We start from the raw sequence: 22,550 nt of genomic DNA on the forward strand, positions 1-22,550 counted from the left end.
TCAAATTTCTTTTGAGCAGGATAATTCAGACTGAAGTGTTGTCACCACCATAATTCATCAACAGACACAGAAAGAAAATGGTCACATTATTTGTCGGCTAGAAGTATTGGGATATGTTCACTTAAAATGAAAAAATATTATTATTTAAAGGCAAAAGCCTAAAACCTATATAGACTTGTTATAGACGAGAACCAAAATTCAGATCAAATATGTGACCCGGTCAGTGTCCCACGCGTTATATTTGAGAACTGATACAACTTAGAATATCATTTTATTATTGTTTACAATAATTTCACATAAAACAATAAAAATGTTATATATTTTTTTACATATTATTCCAGTTTAGAATTCCTCCGTAATTTTCACTATTTACTAATAGTGTTTCAGTCAATCCACAAAATTACATGTCCACATAAAAAAACCATATACCAACGCAAGACATACTAACCACCCAAGATCAAATTAACTATTTCCCCAAAGCGGCAAAGCATGAAATCACCGGGTGGATTTATTTCTTTTCACAAAAGGAGAAACCGTTGGTTCAATGGTTCACCCCCACCACTCTGTAAGCAAAAGAAAACCAAACTAACCATGGCGCCACGTACCCACCCCCACACCACAACCTGCAGGTTGCCGTACGACAGCACACCACTGCAACACCAACACTGCTGCTGCTGCCCCTCGCGCGGCCGTCCGCGCGTCGTGAGGTTCTTCGTGCTTTTCCCTCTCATATTTTGTTATTGTTAGATTGGAAAAAATAAGTTTCCTCTGATCCAACAAAAAGTAACTCGAGATATTGATATCTCAAGGTATCACGAGATATTTTCGTTGTACTAAAGCAAACATCGTAAAAAAATGATTTAACGTCAAACACCCCTTCAACATGGGTGGAGAAAAAAAATCACAGGAGACGAATTCTCTAATAATATGTCTTTCATTAGACATTAAAAAATTAATGGCAAAATCAGTTTTAACATACAACAGTTTTTTATGAGAATTTTGCCTTCCTTTGCTCCTCCTTGCGTCGCCGCGTGCCTGCGCAATGGCCGTGAAAGCGATCGCCGTGGTGGCGCGGTGGCCGGGGATGGATGGCTATGTGGTGTCATTGCATACTCGGCTCGACGGGCTCAGGCCGGCCCGCTTCCGGCAAAGCAGCAGCAGCTCGATGCTTACAAGCTATTCCTACTGGCCACACAAAAAAAAATTGGCAGCTTCAACGTTGAAGAGAAAAAGATATGCAGTGCATTGTTCAGACGGTTGAGATAAACTAATCCTCGTTTTCGGTTTTTTAAGATGAATTTCGTGCAAAAAAATGTCTATATAGAAATTATTTAAAAGATTAAATAACTCTATTTTTAAAATTTTAATATGTAATACTTAATTAATCATATACTAATTACGTTTATCGTTTCGTACGGCTAATTAGCTTTCGTAACCTTTAGGTTCAAACGCAGCCATATATACCACATAGTTTTTTAGGGATGTTAGAAATTGGACGGTTTATTACGTTAGCAAAATGTTAATTATATCTGTTTACGAGGAGACAGCTGTTATGAGAAGCACGTTCACGTTCTCTCTTTATAAATACTTGTAGTAATCATCTGTATACAAATAAACGATGAAATATAAAAGTTTATTTCTCAGTTTTTCCCGTAAAAGCTTAGTAAAACATAACTTGGTGTGTTGTTGTAGTATACTCATTCTAAAATAATCGTCCTTTTTAACTTTAAGCTAGAAGATAAAGTAATTTTGGAACATATGAAATTCATTTGGTGTCTATCATAATGTTGGAAGGAACAACAACTGCTACTCAACTATCCTCTCAATTAAGATAATTTAACTATTCGTCACGGTAAACATATAACACTTCAAATATCACTTTTACATTTGACTATAATATTTATATTGGAAAAGTGATGATTCCTGACTATTTACCACTTTTACCGACATGGCGTGCCAGCATGAAAAGCGTTCGTTGGCCCCACATGTCATCCCCTCCTCTCCCCTCCATCTACCTCCCTGCCTACCGGCCATCAGCTACCGCCGCGCCATGCCTCCGGTATCTATGAGAGTGTTTATATAAACCAACGCGAAACAAACATGTTATGAGAATGTTTGTTCAGGTAGATGTACATATGACAGTGCCTAGTTCAACTGAAAGTCGTACAGTACTCCAGTAGCTACCAAAATAGAACACCTGCACGATTGTTTGATTTTTTTATATAAAAAAGTTAAACGACATATTTATAAATTTATAAATAAAAGTTTTATATACATATTCTTATAGATCTAAAACCAATGCTGAAAAATAAATCAATTTCGGTAAAAAAACAAAATCAAAAGATTTATTTTTTATAAATATAAATATAAGTAGATATGGGTGATACAAATCTTGTCCGAGGACGGCTCCTTGTGCTACTCTCAAACGCAATTAATTGCTTTGCGTAGTTAAGGAGTGAGATGAGCAATCAGTGCCTAACTCACTGCGAAAGTGCGAAGGAAGGACATCAGATAGTAGCAGTAATTCATGGTCTTGTTTGGAGCCGGTTAATTGGCCCGTTTCGCAAGTACAATCCTCGGGAAAGTTTGTTGGTTGTTGCACACTGAGAAGATGGCATTCGCACATCAACCGGTATGAATGCTGAACAGTTTTCACTTGCCAGTGAATAGTCTTATATCATATCACTCACTGTCAGAGACATAATTAGAATTTACTCAAAATGTGAAGTTGAATTAGTACGTTTTACATTAATTTACCTTTTATCTTCTATTTTTTTCAGGCTTTTAAATATAACTTTAATAGATATTTCGATATAGAAGTCGGGCTCTGGCATAAGCTATCCTATTCCTACATTCCTACTCCTCGTACCGTATTACACTATTACCGTCTGTGCTCCCTGTCGAGACAGGTTACATTTGGAATTGCTGACGAGGCACTGTAACTCAAAAGTTGCCGACTACTGTAATCTCGTCTAATGCACGCGAAAGTAGGATTGGTGCCGCCGGGCCCGGTGTCTAGCATGATCTGTATTATACTAATTAAGTATAGTTGTATTTTGTGTAAAATATGTATGTTTGGGATTTTTATGGAAAAACTAATGGACATATTTACAGACGAAAAATAATTTATGAACAAAACTTTTATATACATATTCTTAGCGATCTAAAAACTAAAGTGTAAAAATAAACTTTGGTTAAAAAATATCCAAAATAAACTCTAATTTAAAATTAACATAAATATAAGTGAAACGGTACGTACGGTGCATATATTTTCTTAAAAAAGAAACCGTTGTGGTTAGTACTTAGGTGGGCCGTGAGCCGCGTGCCGCATACCTGCAGACGTGATTGGGCTTCCCAAGCAAATACTACCTGATTCCGACCCTGTACAGCTGATAGAGTAGTCTAGAATACTTTGGGCTGCAACCGTTTCACCGCTGTAACTGCTTATAACCAAAAATTTGAATTTTAAAACTTAATTTTAGATATGATTTTGTGGTTTTTTATCGTCATTTGTTTTACAACTTTTACTTTTTAAGTCGTTATGGACACGTATATAAAAGTTTTACTTCTAAATTATTTTTCATTTGCAAACACACGTTTTCGTTTTTTCTTCGTCAATCGAGCCTTGTTTTTTTTTTTTCATCAATCGAGCCGCTCGAGCTCGCCTAGTCAAAAGCCTCGTTCTTCCTGTCTTATGGAATGAGCAACTCTCCTGTAACTATGCTCCAAAGCCATTAAACAAAGTACTCCCTCCGTTTCATGTCACAGAGTATAAGTTAATTTATTTTTATTCTAATTTAAATCTTTTAAAATTTAGTTAAATATATCATGAAAATATATTCAATCATGAATTTAATGGAACCAAGTTAGTGTCGTAGATGTCAGTGGCGGCTACCCAACGAGATTAGGGGGCCTGAACAAGTTAGATAGAGATTTGATCTCTTCTTTCTATTTATCTTTGTCATAAAATTTTAGAGGGGTCTTCGTACGGCTCTAATGGCTTTAACGGAGGTAGCGGGGCTTGAGCCCCCGCCGCCCTCATGCTAAATCCACCCCGGTAAATATTATTCTATTTTTCAATAAATTTAGTCAAACTACAAAATGTTTGAATTAAACAAACCCAAAATGACTCGTCCTATAAAACACAATGAGTTTTTTTAAAGTTAAGTTCTTTAAAAAATCTATTTTAAGTTAATTTACAATAATAAATACTAGATAATCATTAAGCAAGGATTTGTCTTATTTCTTGTACCACCATTAGCTCAGCCTCAACATTAGTATGGACAAAGTCAAAAGCTTGATTCTCCAAGACAACCCGCAGCTCAACTTAGGAGGGTTTGCAATATCTTGATTATTGTCATGATAACCACGGTAATAGCCCATATCACTGGTGCACGATAATGGTAAATCATCGTTTGGTTCAGTATATCATGATAATTCAAAAATTTTAAAATTATTTGGAATAAAAATAAAAACCATAGATTCAGGGTGATATATCGCCATAACAATAACATGTATCGCAATAGCTGTGACGTATCATCCGGTTTTTAGAGAACAACCGTGATTGTCAATATCATAAAAACCACAACGATTATCGTCCTAGATACCGTGATTATTGTTTTAAAAAAAAACATGGCAATAATCGCTACCTACCGTGCGGTTTGACCCCTAAAACCGTGGTGATTTTATTTAAAAATTTAATTTTAAATTCATGTGGTTTTCACGTGATCATTGCAGTTATCGTCGATAATTGTGATATCACGGACACACGATTTTAGCATATGAAACAATAAGTAAAACCCTACTTAGAAGAAGCAAAGAGTACTCCAAGACCCTCTCTGTGACCATGTTTGCCAAGCCAAATGACTTGCCAAATTTCTCACTACATGGGCTAATCTAGCAAGATGAAACCATTTTACCAACTAGTAAGTCCTACCGCCCTACCTTGTCTCTCCCTTAGGCTAGGCAGTATCCCCATCATGCCCGCGAACCCGCTCTATTTTTGTCATGCAGGGATTCATGGGTGAGGGAGGAAAATCCCTCGCTGGAACCCACGGGCTCGGTTTTATATAAATATGTGAAAATATTAGGCCACTGGCAATAATGTTTTTGGCATTTGGTTTTGATTTGGTAATTATCGATGTTAGATTGCTGAAATTTATAATTTAAGATTTATGATTATATTTTAGTGTATTATTGTTTATTATGATGCACTCCCACTGTTTCATAATATAAGATTTTTTAGCCTTGCCTAGATTCATATGGATGCTAATAAATCTAGACACACACACATATATATATATATATATATATATATATATTCATCAATTGATGAATTTAGGTAAGACAAAAGTTTTACAATATGACACGGAGGTAGTACTAATTAAGGAGAGGATTTACTCAATTTCCACACACTATCTTTTCGCTTATGCTTATAATTATGATCTAAAATTTTAAATTCCAACCATAAATTTAGAGTTGATTTTGGTTGAAGTTTATTTTTCAGTTCTTATATATATATATATATGTATATATATAATTCTTATTTAAACTATTTTTTGTTTATAAATATATCGTCTGATTCCGCAGCCGTCGTCGGCCGAAATTTTTTAATTGTTTAAACCTTTCTAATAATAATTTTATTATTAAACCTTAAAGAAAAATATTTTCCTCCTATGAACTTTTTGATCACACCAATATTGATGACGTGACAACATTTTCTTATCATACCAATATCAGCAACGTGGCCAAAAGGTTTATACGGTAAAAATATTTTTACCCAAAGTTTAATAATAAAATTATTTATTAAAAATGTTTTAAAACTAAAAAAATTCCGTCGGCAGTAGCACCGCGGCCTCTCCAACCGCCCGCGCGAGCCCAATTGTGCCCTCGCTGACCACCGCACCGCCGGCCATCTCTAGTAGCTCTGGTCCGCGCCGCCAGCTAGGGGTGGAATTGGCCGGGAAGGCGGCCGGGAAGGAGATTTGTGGGTGTCAGGTCAGTCCAGCGAGGGGGTGTTTAGTTCTCGAAAACTTTTTCTAAAAACATCACATCGAATTTTTAAACATCTAAATAAATTATTAAATATATATAAACATTAAAACTAATTATACGGAGGAAATAGTGAGACGAATCTTTTGAGCCTAATTAGAACGTGATTAACCATAAATACTACAGTAACTAACATGTGCTAATGACGGATTAATTAGTCTCAAAAGATTCGTCTCGGTTTCCAGGCGGAGTCTGAAATTTATTTATAATTAGACTACGTTTAATACTTCAAATATGTGTTTAAAGTTTTGATGTGATGTTTTGCAAAAAAAAATTACAAACTAAACAAGGCCTAAGGCCCTGTTGAGTTCCTTAAAAACTTTTTCTATAGATATCACGTCGAATCCTTAAACATTTAAATAAAGTATTAAATATACGAACATTAAAACTAATAGGGAAAATTGTGATACGAATCTTTTAAGCCTAATTAGTACATGATTAGTATAAGTGCTATAGTAGCTAATATGTGCTCATGATGGTCTAATTAAACTTAAAAGATTCGTCTTGCGGTTTTTAGGTGAAATCTAAAATTTATACTGTAACTAGACTATGTTTAATACTTTAAATATATGATCGTACGTGTCGATGTGACATCTATCCTCGAATTTTTTGGGGATTGAACGGGCCATAAGAGCAAGTTTAATAGTATAACCAACTGCTAGCTCCAATTCATCTATAGTCAATCTAATAGTCAATTCATATAGTAGTTATCTACAAAACATTAATATATGGTCCTACATGTCATACACGCACTCTGTCTTGGAGTTCGTATACAGCTGGCTACAAATTAGTAGCCCACCTCTCTTATCTCTCCCCTCTTATCTCTTTAAAATATGCTTATAGCTGGCTTATAGCCTGCTATTGTACCTGCTCTAAGGCCGTGTTCAGCCAAGCCAATAAGATAACTAACTACTCTCTTTTTTCACGTGCATGCTTCCCGAACTGCTAAACGGTATATTTTTTCTGAAAACTTTCCATAGGAAAGTTATTCTAAAAAATCATATTAATCTATTTTATATTTTTAATAATTAATTAATCATGTACTAATCTATTACTACTATGTTTTTCATGCCGGATTACTAACCCCTTCCTTACCTCGGGCCTAAGACCATTCACAGTATCAAATAGCCTCATCAAAGATCCCCAGCATACACAATGGATGAGACCACTCATAAAAAAAAAAGTTTTTCCACAGTGCAAGTAGCTCTAACATTTTTCTTGTTAGCCCCTGTATTTTTTTATTTTAGCTCAGAATTTTTTCTATTTACATAACAGTACAAATTTTTATAACAAAGACCCTTAAATTAAAATATTCATACTAAATCTACCCCTACACTCTCTCCTTCTACTATTCTCCATTTCTATCACTCTCCACCGCGGGCGCTTCCCCTCCGGATTCGGCGGCGGCGGACATCGGGCGGCGGCGGGGGTCCGGGACGCGGCTTCGGCGGCGGGGTCCAAGCGCCGGCACGGCTTCAGCGGCGGGGGTTCGGGGCGCTGCTTCGACGACGGGTGTCGGGCACCGGGCGTCGGCGCGGCTTCGACGGGGCTCCGAGGCGCCGCTTCGACGGCGGGGGCCGGGCGCCGGCGCGGCTTTGGCGGCGGTGCTCCGGGGCGCTGCTTCACCGTGACGCGTTCTTTCTCGATTCGAGCTTCACCGATCGACGGTCGTCGGTCAAACCCAAGGAGCTCGAGCCTTGGGGCAACACTTTAGGTGGGCTTGCTCGACTCAAGCCGCCTCGCTTTGCGAAGGCGGAGATCGAGCAACCTGCTCCACACCCGGCGGCTCCGCGACGGGCCAGGGCGGCCGTTTCGCCAGTAGTTTTTCTTTTCTTCTTCCTTCTTTTTTCCCTCACGCCGGGCGGGCGCGCGCGCGAGGGCGAGGGAGTGGCGGTGCCGCGCCGCGCGGCGGGCTAGCCAGCCAGCCAGCGAACCACCACCAGCCACGGCGCCCGAGCACGACAAGGCCCAAGCGAATCTCCGCGACGCGGAGGCGCCTCTCGTTGCACGCCGCGTCGCTGTCTTTCCCTTTCCCCTCTCTGTCTCTCTCTCGCACGTCACTCTCGCCGGGCGAGCTGCGGGCGGCTTATAAAGGGGAGGGAGGGAGCAGCCGATCCCCCTACACCAGTCACCAGCTGCGGCCTCCCGAGCCGTCCGTCGACGCAGCAGGTGTGAATTTCTCTGTACTCTGATTGCTCCTCCTACGGTCATGCTGTGTGTTCTTGCTTTGCTCACCACATGTTCGATGGAATACCTGTGAGGTACATGTGCCCAATTTGGTTCTTCTTTTGGCGGAGCTGAGACTGGCTGTGGTTTGCCTGATGCTAATTCAGCTGTTATTTGTTTGTGTTAATACCTTACTTGTGCTTGTTATCACACCTAGTTGTTCGAAGCTTCTGGCTATAAATTCCTCTCCTTTTTGCGCCGTACGAGTGGAAGCTTCTTTAGCCTACAAGCGTAGTAGGGATTTCAATAGCTGAAAGTGCATCTATCTTGTTCATGAAAGAGAAGTGACGATGCTTTATGAGTTGTGCTGTAGTACTCCGTATTCCAAACTCTGGAAAAGTTTTCTCTTTTTGCCTTTATCCCATAAGTAGTAGTTCATCATAATTCATAACTTCAGTGCGTGGAAGATCTTCCCGACATCTGCATGGTCAGTCAGTCTTCATCTTTGCCTCACTTTATTAGGAAATTTAAGTGAAGCCAATTAATATCTTGTACTGCAAATCCAAAGGTTGCACATTTGAATTGAACTATCACATACAGTATTACCCGATAAGGCGATAAAGCTTATCTAAATAGAAAGAATTTGATGTAGTTTCCAGCCTTCTCTATAAAAAAAATGTAGTTTCCAGGAACTTATATTAAATGTAATCATTTTGGTATTCATTCTTCTTCTCAAATTAGTATTCTCTTCAAGTAAACATGCTTGCTTTAGATAAAGTAGATTATATAGTACCTTTGTGTATACATTTGCCCCTTTTTCTTTACCCGAACATGCAAGTCTAAAAATCTTGTGCCTTTTTGAGTTTTCAGGTCTGATATTGCTTGTTGGTCCCTTACTCCCTCATCATCAAAATGCTTGGCTCACTTATCTCTCAATCGCCTTCTGTGGTAAGTTATAGATTCATATGCAGTGATATATAGATTGATATCTTGTGTAGAACAGGCATCCAGGTGGAATCATCATTAGTCATGCAAAGATCATCCAAGAGATCTGCCTTTTTTTGTGCTTACTGCTGACGTTTGCTGATCTTCTTATACTTCTGTTTTTTTAGGACTCAAAGATAGAGAACCATGACGAGTTAATTGCGACAGGTGTTCTTGCTAGTCTGCAGAATTTTATCCGCAAATGCATCATAGCTGTCCTCTCGTATGGCCCAATGCCAAAGCATATTGCATTTATTATGGATGGTAACCGCAGATACGCTAAATTCAGGAGTATCCAGGAAGGCTCTGGTCACAGGGTTGGTTTCTCTGCTCTCATTGCCAGCTTGCTCTACTGCTATGAGATGGGGGTGAAGTACATCACGGTGTATGCATTTAGCATTGATAATTTTAAGCGAGACCCAGCTGAGGTGAAATCTTTGATGGAGTTGATGGAGGAGAAGATCAATGAACTACTGGAAAACAGAAATGTCATCGACAAGGTTAACTGTAAGATCAACTTCTGGGGGAACTTGGACATGTTAAGCGAACCGGTGAGGGTAGCAGCTGAGAAACTGATGGCTAGCACTGCTGAAAACACAGGATTAGTCTTCTCTGTTTGCATGCCATACAACTCCACTTGTGAAATTGTCAATGCAGTTAATAAGGTCTGTGCAGAAAGGAAGCATATGCTGCAGATGGATCATGCTGATAATGTTGCAAATAATAGTGTGCATTCAGACATTTCAGTAGAAGATCTGGACCATCATATGTACAGTGCTGGTTGCCCAGATCCTGACATTGTGATCCGGACCTCAGGCGAGACTCGCCTAAGCAATTTCCTTCTGTGGCAGACGACGTTCAGTCATTTGCAGAACCCAGACCCTCTTTGGCCGGAGTTCTCTTTCAAGCACCTTGTCTGGGCCATACTACAGTATCAAAGAGTTCACCCTTATATTGAGCAAAGCAGAGCACAGGCTAAGAAGTATCTGTAGTCACATCCTCCCTAGAAGGATATATATACCATCATCATACAAGAAAAAAAATGTACTTATACAATAATCCGTGTTCTCCTTTGATCTATCCTGGAATTTGAAATGTACGAGGTATAGCTATGCCATTGTGGGCAGGCCAAACATTTGTACGCGGCAATATTACTAACGTCTTGTTTGATCCAGATGTGTGAAATGTAATAGCATTTGATATAAGGAAAGTGAGTATGGTGCATCAACTCTGTGTGACTGTGTCTGTCTGCTAGTATTTCCTTTTTGTCACAGTATGCATGGAAACAATTTGAGAACATTGTAAAGTTTAAAGCATCCATAAATAAATACTCCATAGTTTTGCCAACACAAGCAACAACTCATTTTTTCCCCCAGCTGTAGCCTGATTCCTGCTTTATATAATCACTTTGGCACAAAATTGCTCGCATCAAGTATCTACGGATCAGCTTAGGAGGTTGTAGTATATTTGTAATATTTAAGAGTTTTTTGTGCCTTGAAACATTTTTTTGCTTGATGATTCAAAAAATTGATCTACATGTCATGAAAAAAATACAAATGGAATTGCTGAATGGCTGTAATTTGATGCTTTGACACCTTTATTTTCACTTTGATTATGTTGATACGCCAACATATGAAATATAAAAAACAAATGGATATTAATTTATGAAATATAAAAAAAAATCAAATATATCATTCAAACCTGAAATTAGTAATGCATCAGTCTATCTAGGAAGAGAACTCTAGTAATGTATCAGTCTATCTAGGAAGAAGACTCAGTCCGGTATTTTTATCATTTTTTTTGAATCTTCTTAGTTTTAAAACTAAACCTAACTAAAACTTATTTCTAGATACACATCACCATGTTTGATGTGACCAAATAACACTGTCATGTCATAAGAAATTAGTGTAACAACGACGCCACCGCTAGACGAACCAGGCGGCGTGGCTAAAAGATTAAAGCAAGTTTAGAAAGAGATTAGTTTTAAAATAGAAATTTTAAAAAGTCAAAAAAAATACCAGTCAGGTCTGGTGGAGGCGTCTAGTTTTGAGGGAAAAAAAAACCCCGCAAAACCAGCAGCTAGCTTCGTCTCCGCCGCGTCTCCCGCCGCCGAGCGGAGCCCGCTCTCTCCGACGACGAAGCCCACGCACTCCCAAGACCTCGTCTCGCTGAACCCACGCGCGGTCAAACTCCCAAACCCCACCCCCCCAAGTCTACTCCGCATGCTCCCCCCTCCCCAGGTCAATCTCCACCCGCCGCCCCGCCCATGGCTTCTCCTCCTCCCGCCGCTCCCTTCGCCCTCCTCCTCCTCCTGCTCGTCGCGCTCGCCGCCGCTCAGCTGCCGGCGCCGCGGGGCAGCCAGGTCGAAAACCCTGACGGTACGGATTTCTCCCCCCACCCCCGTGTCATTATCCTCTGATTGCTCGCGGTCGCGGCGAGGTTAGCTCGAAGTCCGCGGAGTGGTGATGGCCTCTCGTTCCCGCTCCCGCAGATGCTTCCCTGCGCAAGGTGTTCGAGCAATGGAACCTGACGCTGCCGGAAAACCCGTGCGGCAATCCCGTCTTCGAGCCGTTCCCGGCGAACGCGTCCATCGACATCCGCTGCAACTGCTCCGACTTGAACGCCAGCGTGGGGTGCCGTGTAACGCACCTGTGAGCGCCGCATCCTTCAGTTAGTTTGTTTGTGATGCCTCATTTTGTGTGGGGGAATGATGGGTGTTCTCTGGATGATGCAGGAACGTCACCGGCTACAGGAACGTCACCTTTATCCCGGAGAGGCTATTCAATTTGACGGAGCTGGTCTCTCTGTGAGTTTGGGCATTGGTTCTGTCTCTCTGATACTGTGAATCTGCTTACCGTAGGCAATTGTGCATTTAACATATTGGCACAGGAATATGTTTTTTTTTTCGGTTGGGATGAGGGATTTAGTTGTTATGATCATTACCCAGCAACAGCATAGTATTTACTGAAAAACTAATGTTTCATGCCTCATATGGACCTGTTGACGAATATTGGATAAAATTAGTTGGTACTATGAGAAGAATCTATTATGCATTTTTCTTTACTCACTCTTTGCTTGCACTAGGTATGCTTCATTATCTGTGTGGACACTTCTTTCATTTGTACCACATCCACTTTGATAATTCAGACCTTTCTTTTATTGCTTATATTCAGTTAAGCCATGGTAATACTGGAAGTGGGTAGATAGATGTTAATCTTCTGTGTGCATGTACCTGCTAAAGTTTTCATGCAATGTTAGTACATGTTTGTAACCAACTTCTCTTTTCTTTCTGTTCCTGCAGGGATTTGAGCAACAATGGATTGAGTGGTTCAATAAGCCCTAATATCGCAAATCTTACCAAACTGGAATTATGGTGATTATGAAACCTCTCAACTCTTTTCAGTTGACTAATTAGTTGCAAATTTTGTTTAGCATCTCATTGAGTAATTTTTATTGTTAATGTCATTAAAGAACATGTTAATTTACAAGTGTTACTGAATGCCATGGGACACTGTAATTTGTCTTGACATAAATAGATTCCTGCAATATGGCCTAATGCTAATTTATTTGATGGTACTGTATTAGAAGTACTATCTATGAACATATGAGTGTTACTTGGACAAGCATCCTTTAGAGAGCTTCCTTTTCTGAACAGAAATGTCTGAGTCTTACACAAGGATCATAATTGACATACCAATTATCTCAACTCCTCCTAAACAGATTATGATATCTGTAACTGAGATGATTGTAAAAAAACATCTTAACCATCTGAATTAAATACACAGATCTGTAATTTTATCTGTTAACTAAGTATTTCAATCCTCTAACTTGATATAGCCACATTAGTATGACCCCAACATATGTCCATACAGACGCAAGTCACTTCTCTGCTGGTGGTTCAGGGCAGTGAGAGGCGTTGGAATGGATTCAAAGAAAGGTTTCAGTTCGCTTGTTAGACTTGTGGCATGGGAGATTTGGAAGCATAGAAATGGTTGTCTGTTTGATGGCATAAGTCCTAACTTTGATGTCTGTAATACAAGCTGTGGCAAATGAAAGTTCCCTTTGGTGCTTGGATGGAGCTTCTAAGCTCCAGGATTTGCTTAGTAGGTCGCTAGTCCTTACGGCGTAAGGAGGTCATTTTGAGGTTTTTGTAATTGTAAGAGCGGTTTGAGTTCAGGGCTGGGGGTTTTGTTCCTCTTTCTGGTGTTTTTTTTCTCTCTCTTGGTTAGTGAAATGATACACAGCTCTCCCGCGTGTTCAAGAAAAAAAACTAGGCATTTACACCCCTCAGCTATTAAAACAGATCAAATACCCCCTAAGGACAACCCAACCTGGTTTTGCCAGTGCTTTTTGCAAAGTTGGCATCCAAATCAGCTACCTCTCACTGACTTGGCACCTACTTCCTCTGTCCCAGAATATAGCTACCTTTGTAGAATTACAAAGGTTGCAATACTTTGGGATGGAGGGAGTAGTTAGCAAGAGATGTAAAAAAACTGTTACCATGTTAGTTAAAAAACATAATCGAATTTGGTGAGGTTGAATTGCCCTTACTGGGCAATTGCTGGTCTGGTTTTGATAGTTGAGGGGGTATAAAATGTCTACTTTTATAGTTGAGGATTGATTTCACTATCAGTTTAAGCAACACAACATAAGTTCATGACCTTAGTCCTTGTTTGGTAAATTACTCCCTCGGTTCCCCACCCCAAAAAAAAACTTAGTACTGGACAGGATACCCTATCACTACAAATCTAGATTGGGTTCTATCCAGATTTGTAGTACTGGGACGCGTCCCATCCAGTACTAGGTTTATTTATTTTGGGATGGAGGCAGTACTTCTCTACCAATCCTATAGCTTGTAATGTTTACATCGTATGCATAAAGTAAAGTAAATCCTTTAAAAAGAATCAGTTAGGCTCAACTTATTTGTCAATATTTTTGATTTTTCCATAGCTGATTGAATGCTCTCCACTTAGCTAGGCACTTGAACAATAACCAACTCAATGGGAATATCCCTAATGAATCATCAAGATTAAGGAATCTACAATCCCTGTAAGCATACCTCATTTCTCTCTTTAGTACTATCAGACATTTTCTTTTCATGAGGTCCATATCCTAAGTGGAATGGATTCTGAGAGGAATAGATTAAATATCTAAGGAAAAAAAATCATAATCTTTTATGTAATTGCAGATGGATGTTTGACAATAACATTGATGGGCCAGTTCCAGAATTTATTGCGAACTTTACCAATCTTAAAGACTTGTACGTATAATCACTTGTTTGTTCCTATTAGGTACAGCTCCTTTTCCCTTTCTAACTTCATATTTCCAATGCTATTGCCTTGCTAGGAGAATATATGGGATGAAGCTTCAAGGACCTATTCCAAACAAATTCTCTAATCTGACCAATTTAACACACCTGTAAGTAACTCTAATGGTTTATTTTATTATTAACGCAATCAGTTGTACACCACTGTAAGGGTAGAAATTGGATGTGCATGTGTAGAACTCCAAAGATCACAAACTTCTGCCCCTACTACAAAAGTGGAAAGTGTTTGTATATGCCACTACAAAAATTTGAGAACAAGTGACTTCTTACCTATTCCAGAATGGCAGTTACCGAATGAACATATTGAGTCTTACAAGTTTAGACCCATTAGTTTCTGATTTCTGTCCTAAATTTTTATCAATCTCCTAAAAAATTCACCAATTTATTGCCCTAAATTTGGCTAATTATCTCCACGTTCTGGAGGAACAATTGCAAGCTTATTATTGCAGTGGTATATGGGTAGTTATGTAATCACAATTCGAGTTGCATTGAGAAACAATTCTGGCTTTTGGATTGATAAATTTTAAAATGTGTACTTCTTAGTGGTATATAACTAATTTTCCATTTATTACCATTGAATATATTTTAGCTTTTGTGTTGTCAACTATCGAGTAAAGGTATCTGGAGAAACGTCTTATCTGCCATAATCAGGATTACCAAGTTACCATTAGTTCGAAGTCACACTTACCTGATTTTATTATTAATCATATTAGCAACCTTTCATTACAGGATGATTGGTGACCTTGGTGGTGATGACCGTTCTTCTAATTTCACAGGAGTTTGGGAAAACCTTTCAGTGTTGTACGTTACCAGTGGTTTGCTCCTTACTTTTACTGAGCTACTCCCTCTGTTTCAAATTACCCGTCATTCTAGTTTTGTCCTAAGTCAAATATTTTTATCTTGGACCGTCAATTTCTACAAATTTGTAGTTTAATACGTGCAAATTATATATTATGAAAGTATTTCTCATGGTGAATCTAAAAACATATTAAACTATATGATTTTCTAGAAATTGATGCTCAAAGATACAAGTAGTTGACTTAGGACAAAACTAGAAAGGCAAGTAGTTAGAAATGGAGGGAGTAACTGTTTTTATGGATGTTGGTCAATACAAGTTCTTGATACATGCTTTCTTGTTATTAAGCAGATCTATGAGGAACTGTGGACTCACTGGAGAGTTTCGTAGCCCAATTTGGCCAAATTTAACATACCTGTAGGTTTCAGAAACACTTTCTTGAAGACAATATTTTTGTTTACTTATGTTCAATGTTATAGTTTCCATCTGGGAAGTGCTAACGGCGGAATTCAGCCCCTCTCATGCATTCAGTTAGTTTGTTAGGCTTTGTTAGACAGGGTTGTTAGGAGGGTTATTAGTAGCCGGTTTTATATAACGAGAGGCACACTAATCAACTGAAGGCAATAAAAAAAGATGTGAAATCAATCTCTACTCTCCCCCTTTCTGTTCTTCACCCAGGCTCTGGGGCGGCGAGGCTGCAGGCCTCACCCTCCTGTCGAGCACCACCACATCCACGCAGGCAACGGGGAGTGAAAACCTTGGCTATGTTGGAAAGGGCCCCATTTTTATGGGCTTTGCTGCCGGTGAGGTGATGTTGCTTGTTAGCAAGAGGAATAAAGGATAGAGATAAGAGGGTGCTTGATCTCAGAACCATCGGTACCTCATCTTCTAAAGAGGTTTGCAGAACAATAAAAGTTTATGTTAATCAAATCATAACCTTGATGAGGTGGACCACTTCGAATGTGATCTCTAGAGCTCAAACTCCTAGGATTTAACTTGGTGCGCCAGCTGTGGTGTGGTTGCAGGTGTGTATACTTACCCTAGATAATACTCAAAATTATACAAACTAACATTTAGGATAGTTATTTTTGGCTGGGGTAGCCGAAGACAGACCACAGATTTTCATTAAGATGAAGAATTTACAAAGAACAAGCGGAAAAACAAAACCAAAATAGGGCACCGACCGAGTTTGCTTTTGCCAGCCCGAATCAGCTAACATGGCAGCTGAGGCCGACTGAGCTCACCCGTCCAGAGCACAACGCCACAACACAAAGGAAAAGATTAGCCTATTCCTTTTGGATAGTTATTCTAAGTATTTATCGACATGCTTGGGATATGGGGGCACATGAGGCAGGGGCGGCTTGCTTGCTGTGCTAACCAGTGGCAGCATGGTGATAACTGACTAATGAGTTGATATAGCTGGAGTGAGGTGTATGCTAAATGTGCTCTTGAAAGGTTAGCTACTATTATATCAGCATCAATGATGGCAAAAACCACAACTAATAGCATGGTATGACTATCAGCTCTGGTAAATATGAAATATGGATCATTGATATGGTCAATTAACCTCGTAGGCACCACTTTTTAGTTGTGTCCTGAGCTTTGCTATTCAATTTGGCTGCATAAGCTACCTATAGGACTATTTAATCATGTCATTGTTAGAGAAAATTACAATAAAAGTAAACCCTGCATTTTGATAAATTTCTCTGTTGCTATGAATATGAACATTGAAATTGTAACGCATTTTGTTTGTAATTATGCTCTTTATCTCTCTCAATTTTCTTTATCTTTGCAGAGATTTGAGATCAAACAACTTATCAGGACCAATTGAACAAGTGTTTCGGTATAGTAGGACCTTACAATACCTGTAAGTTGGATTCTTTTGAGAAATATGATTCTCTAACAAGAAACTTAATTTGGGATGAGATACTTGCGTTAGGGAACTTGTTACTGATTACAAGTTTAAGAAACCTTGGACATTCTACCAGATTGCTGAATAGCTTTTATTTTACCCGTAGACATATTTTATGTAGCAGCTGGACCTGTAGACAGGCCTCATATTTAAGCTATCAGGTTCCCTTCTACGGTTCTACCTATCTCAGATTCTACCCAGGAGACCAGGATAGTTGACAAAAAACTTTTACCTTTTCTGTCCGCTGCTATCCTCACAAAAAGAAATCTCTTCTGTTGCTAGAGATCTTGCTTGACTGCATTTATGGCCGTGTTTGCCTGTCTATCTAGTTAGATGTCTGATTACCATTACAAACCATGTAACTTAAATGGTCAAATAAAAACAAGAGGCCTTCAGGTCCATGGGAGGATGACAATACTGCCAGTGCGGTGAACCTGTGTCAAAGAACATGATGTGTTTCACTATGCTGTGATGAATCCATCATCTGAACACACCACTCGACTTTTCCTACTGCAATATTTAACAAAATTTACTGAAAAAATAACTAGCCATTTATCGAATCTTCTTCAAGTTCTGGCAGCAGTTTTTTTTTTTGTTCATTTGTAGGATCATGTTCTGCAGAAGTTATTGTTTCTAACAAGCTGTTAATCGAGAACTGAAACCATGATATACATCTGAACTTTTGAAAGCTTCCACCATCAATTCAGAAATTTGTAATTAACCGTTCTATACTTTTCAAAATACAGATTCCCAGTATGTTTCGACATGAAAGATCGTAGAGTCATTTTACAAGCTCTAAACACCCCCCCATCTTTTCGCTTATGTTTATACTTATAAGCCAAAATTTGAATTTTCAACCTTAAATTTAGAGTTGATTTTAGGGTTTTTTTCCCGAAGTTTATTTTCCAGCCTTGGCTTTACTATATCGCTAAGAATATATATATAAAATTTTTATTCACAAATTATTTTTCATTTGTAAAAATATCGTTTAGCTTTTTCTATGAAACACCCAAACAATCACCTAATTTCTTTGCAGAATTTGGAAACCACATTTGAGCATTATACATTTTAAATAATTATCTTGAAATCCAGCATGCTTGTATTATATTATGGCTAAACCAATGAACTATGGTCTATGGTCGATATGGTTGTAATGTATTAGCATCTGTAACCATATTGTTCTTTTTAGTTAATATTTTATTTCCAAGGTATTTTTACCCTGTATTTATGACTATTATTTTTTATTTTTTAGTTATGCAGGTGAAAACAACTTCAGTGGATCTCTGCCTCCTCAAATGCCTCCATCACTACTTGCTTTGTAAGTCTGCCACTTCCATGTGCTGATTGAAGTGTAGCAAATAGCATTTTGTAATGTGAACTTCATGGATGAAATACAACTGACACAGTTAATCCAACCGGGCAACCAGTAGATATTAGATTTGTATCAGTAGTTGCCATGTGATCCCTACTACTTAAAATATCACGTACTCACTGTCAAGGAGCATAAATATTACAGGGCTGTTGCGAATGAGCATGTAGCTCAGTGATAGAACACCCAGTAGAGGTGTGACCCACCCAGGTCTCAAATCCTGGGTGCCGCATTTGTGCCCATCTCCCTGCACAAGGTTTCACTGGACCCCTTCTTTAAAGCTCAGTCAAGGGGAACATTTCCATGTCAGCTAACCTTCTTCTCCCAAGCTGATAAAAGGATACAGCAGAAGGCAGAAGTAGATGCAACTCTATTTCTCATTTTTTGTTTCCTCAGATATACCTGCTCAAGTTCAGCATGCTGCATGCTAATATGGCTAGTTTGATGGTGAAGCATATGATGAAGTAGGATCGATCTTTTTCACTAGTGCAACCTGATCTTAATTCTGTCTAACATATCTCTTTCTCCAATGAACACTACAGGGATGTTACATATAATCCTTTGCTTAATGGAGGTCTTCCTAAAAATTCTTCTAATACAATGATGTATGCCATTTCTTCTTTTAATAAGCGCTAGAACTTGACTGATTGTTACAGCAGCTTCACTCGTTCTTTTGTGCACATGTTTTTTATGAACAGAAATTATATTGGAACTTCAATTGCTGCAAATGAATCAAATCACAGGTAATTAACACTTCCAATGATATTTGGTTATGTTGTCAAACAAAGTCAAATTAATAGACTTCCCTTTTTGAATAGTTAGTAATGTAATCAATATGCTCCTATAATTACTGCTCTTTCTTACTAAGAGAAATACACAAATATCACTCAGACCCAAAGAGGCTATATTTTTAGCTCTTCTTGTTTGTCCCATAAAGATTTCATTTTTGAGCAATCATTGCATTGGAGTTTGGAAAGGTAGGAGACAAATACATTGGGATTTGAAAAGGTGAAGGCCATTTTAGTATTTGTAGCTTTGTGTAGAGATATGTGAAGTGGGCTAAAAATGAAGTCTTTTTTGGGACAGAGGCAGTAAGCTAAACTGGTTAAGGACAATTTAAGATTGGAGGTCTTTCATGTTTTGCTATGCAATTCATGAGATTGAGGTAGTCATTTAGAAGATGTATTTCTGCATTTTCATTTATTTGATGGACAGTTTGTTGTTATGGTAATTGTTTGAGGATTTTGGAGATGTAATGTAATTTCGTAACGAGAATGTGGAATTTGGAAACTTTGTTAAGATTGTAGCATCAGCACCTGGTGGTAGACTTGTCAATTTTAGAATGTACAATCTTAATTTCAAGTAGCAGTAGAGCTTACTAATTTAGTATTTTTCATTATTTTAAATGGTGTGCAACATATTCTTTACCCGCTCTGTCATCTTGCAGTGAAGTTTTTTCTCTCCTCAACTGTCTCAACATGAAAGACATGAAAGAATGCAACCGAAAAGATTTTACTAGTATGTTTTCAAAAACTTTTACCATTTAACTATGAACTTGCTTTTCTTCCTTGGTGCTTCATTTAGTATTTTGGTGTAAAATTCTGGTGTTTATAGGGTCTGTGGAGTTCTGTTGATGCTTCTATTTATTTCAGAATCTTATCTGTCATCATAAATGCAGATCCTGGACACTTTGCGGTAAACTGTGGGGGCAAGGAATTTACTTTTTCAGACCAGCAGACTGTGTTCAATGATGACTCCACAGATCTTGGAGCAGCACGCTTTCATGTGAACACTATTAACAGTTGGGTAGTCAGTCATGTCGGCGCTGATCCTTTTAGTAACTCTACTGGTATTGTAAGTACAAACAAAAATATTCCTGGAACAGACATGGCTGATCTCTACAAAACAGCAAGAACATCAACTGGTTCATTATGGTACTATGTGGTTGGCTTGGCTAGTGGGACATATAAAATTGAACTCTTCTTTGCAGAGATAGTCATAGAAAGTGAATCAGGAAGGCGTTTATTTAACATTGACATCCAGGTCTGATCTCTTTCTCTCTCTCCAAGCTTAACAATCTTAAGGCAAACAAATATTTGAAATACACCCATACTATATTAGCAAAAAATGAAAAAAAAAAGTGTCTGGTTAACTGCAGGATCGGAATATCAGGACAGATTTCAACATTTTTGATGCAGCAGGAGGTTTCAACAAAGCCACTAACGTAACTCATGTAGCGAATGTCACCGACTCGGTGTTGAAAATACATCTCTATTGGAATGGACGAGGCACTTGCTGTGTTCCACGTAATGGAACCTACGGTCCTCTGGTGTCAGCCATAAGAGGTAAGTTACAGACTTACAGTACATATACTGTCTTTTCTTGATATGTCTTTTTCTGCTTGTCAGATAAAACATTGACTGACAAGGAAATGCTATATTTTTTCAGTGTTCCCTTACACAGAGGCGCAAGCCAGTCCCCCACCTGCAGTGCATACATCACGGAGGAATGAAAAGCGAAGGGGAGTGGTTGCAGGCATCGTAGCTCTTTCCATAGCTGCTGTGGTGGTATCTTCATCAGTTGTGTACCTCTGGTGGAAATGGGTTTCACTTGTGAAGCATCCAAAGGCATGACCGCTTGAGATGTTCAGATGTGCATATACAAAGCTGGTTTGTTTTTGTTCCTTCTGTTCCCTTTCTAGCATGTTCATGGGCCTATGTGTATTGTATGGGCGTTGAGCTTGGTTTTACATGAGATGAGCATGTACAGGAAAAAGTACTGTATAACGTCAAGAGGAAGGCAAAATATTGATGTACAGTTTGGTTTGTTGTCAGGATCTTAGATACTATTATTCTTTTTGTTTGTTACAATCGTTTGTAATCAAGGATTAGAGTCATTACTTTCTAAAAGTTTATTGCACATATTTTATTTTGTATCAAATTTATAAAAGCTTCATTGACCATGTCAGGTGTCAATTGACACTCGAGATTAATTGTTAAGAAAAAAATTGCGTATTGCCGCTGTTTTATTGTGTCTGTGCTTTGTTTTGCAAGTTTGCAAGTCCGTGGCTAACTAATTCTTCAACCATGGAGTATGAGATTGTCTATCCTAACGTGTAAGGCCTCGTTCGGCATGGATTGATCTTATCTCAGCACGAAAAAACATAAAACGTACTAATAAATTAGTATATAATTAATTAATTATTAATTATTAAAATAAATATAAAATAGATTAATATGATTTTTTAAAAAAACAACTTTCTTATAGAAAATTTTTATAAAAAATATATCGTTTAGCAGTTTGGAAAGCGTGCGCGAAAAAAATGAGCGAGATAAGTTAACTAAGAAGGGACTAGGGACTGCCGAACGTGGTCTAAGCGGTATCAAAATTCCTGTTTACTGAGCGTCGTTTTCGTAAAAGTGCTACCGTTTTTATCTGTATTTATTTTTAGCTATATATATATATATAATTTGTCTTTAAGTCAACATAAAATAGTTAAATTGATAAATATAGTTGATCTTTGATCAATGAAACGTCGTTTCTGTAGGCATGCTACTGATTCCGACCATTTTTATCCCTATATGAAAATTCACAATTATAAACTTAAGCACTTTTGAAGTAGGGAAAATTTTCAAGACATTGAAAGTTTGCGCTCTTCACAGCATGATATCTCAAGAACATATTTTTGTTGGAGGGCACTGCAAAAAAGGTAATTAGCTATTAAACACCAGTAACATTATTTACAAGGGAAAATTGCAAATATACCATTATAATTTTGTAAACTTAAAGATATGTCATCTTAATCCACATGCCATTGACTCATGCAGGTCTCATATGTCACTGTGATACTAATAGTATATATCTAACTTTACAAAATTATAATAGCACATTTGCAAATTTTCCTATTTACAATATCAGCTAGAAATGGAGAGAGAAATTTTTATTA

General features: G+C 38.3%; 2 protein-coding genes across 4 annotated transcripts; both read left to right on the forward strand.

Annotated features, from left to right (window-relative positions):
• Positions 1 to 7,487: 7,487 nt before the first annotated feature.
• On the forward strand, positions 7,488 to 10,406 carry LOC102715026 (dehydrodolichyl diphosphate synthase CPT3). 3 transcript variants are annotated; one of them, XM_006655766.3, is made up of 3 exons: positions 7,488 to 8,220; positions 9,088 to 9,165; positions 9,330 to 10,406. In XM_006655766.3, the coding sequence occupies exons 2-3, from the start codon at positions 9,130 to 9,132 to the stop codon at positions 10,191 to 10,193; spliced, it is 900 nt and encodes a 299-aa protein (XP_006655829.1). In that variant the 5' UTR covers positions 7,488 to 8,220; positions 9,088 to 9,129; the 3' UTR covers positions 10,194 to 10,406. The 3 variants fall into 3 exon arrangements, with proteins under 3 accessions (XP_006655829.1, XP_015694432.1, XP_015694433.1); XM_015838946.2 differs by lacking the exon at positions 7,488 to 8,220 and adding an exon at positions 8,248 to 8,704; XM_015838947.1 differs by lacking the exon at positions 7,488 to 8,220 and adding an exon at positions 8,295 to 8,312.
• A 914-nt stretch (positions 10,407 to 11,320) lies between these two features.
• LOC102711986 (probable LRR receptor-like serine/threonine-protein kinase At1g56140) lies at positions 11,321 to 21,575 on the forward strand. The gene is made up of 17 exons (XM_040525533.1): positions 11,321 to 11,579; positions 11,693 to 11,852; positions 11,936 to 12,007; positions 12,503 to 12,574; positions 14,179 to 14,250; positions 14,390 to 14,461; positions 14,548 to 14,619; positions 15,257 to 15,328; positions 15,675 to 15,740; positions 17,119 to 17,190; positions 18,488 to 18,553; positions 19,147 to 19,209; positions 19,303 to 19,347; positions 20,052 to 20,122; positions 20,283 to 20,647; positions 20,763 to 20,949; positions 21,053 to 21,575. The coding sequence occupies exons 1-17, from the start codon at positions 11,468 to 11,470 to the stop codon at positions 21,235 to 21,237; spliced, it is 1,824 nt and encodes a 607-aa protein (XP_040381467.1). The 5' UTR covers positions 11,321 to 11,467; the 3' UTR covers positions 21,238 to 21,575.
• The last annotated feature ends 975 nt before the right edge of the window (positions 21,576 to 22,550 follow it).

Source organism: Oryza brachyantha, chromosome 6, assembly GCF_000231095.2.
Source record: "Oryza brachyantha chromosome 6, ObraRS2, whole genome shotgun sequence".
NCBI classification, from domain to species: domain Eukaryota; kingdom Viridiplantae; phylum Streptophyta; class Magnoliopsida; order Poales; family Poaceae; genus Oryza; species Oryza brachyantha.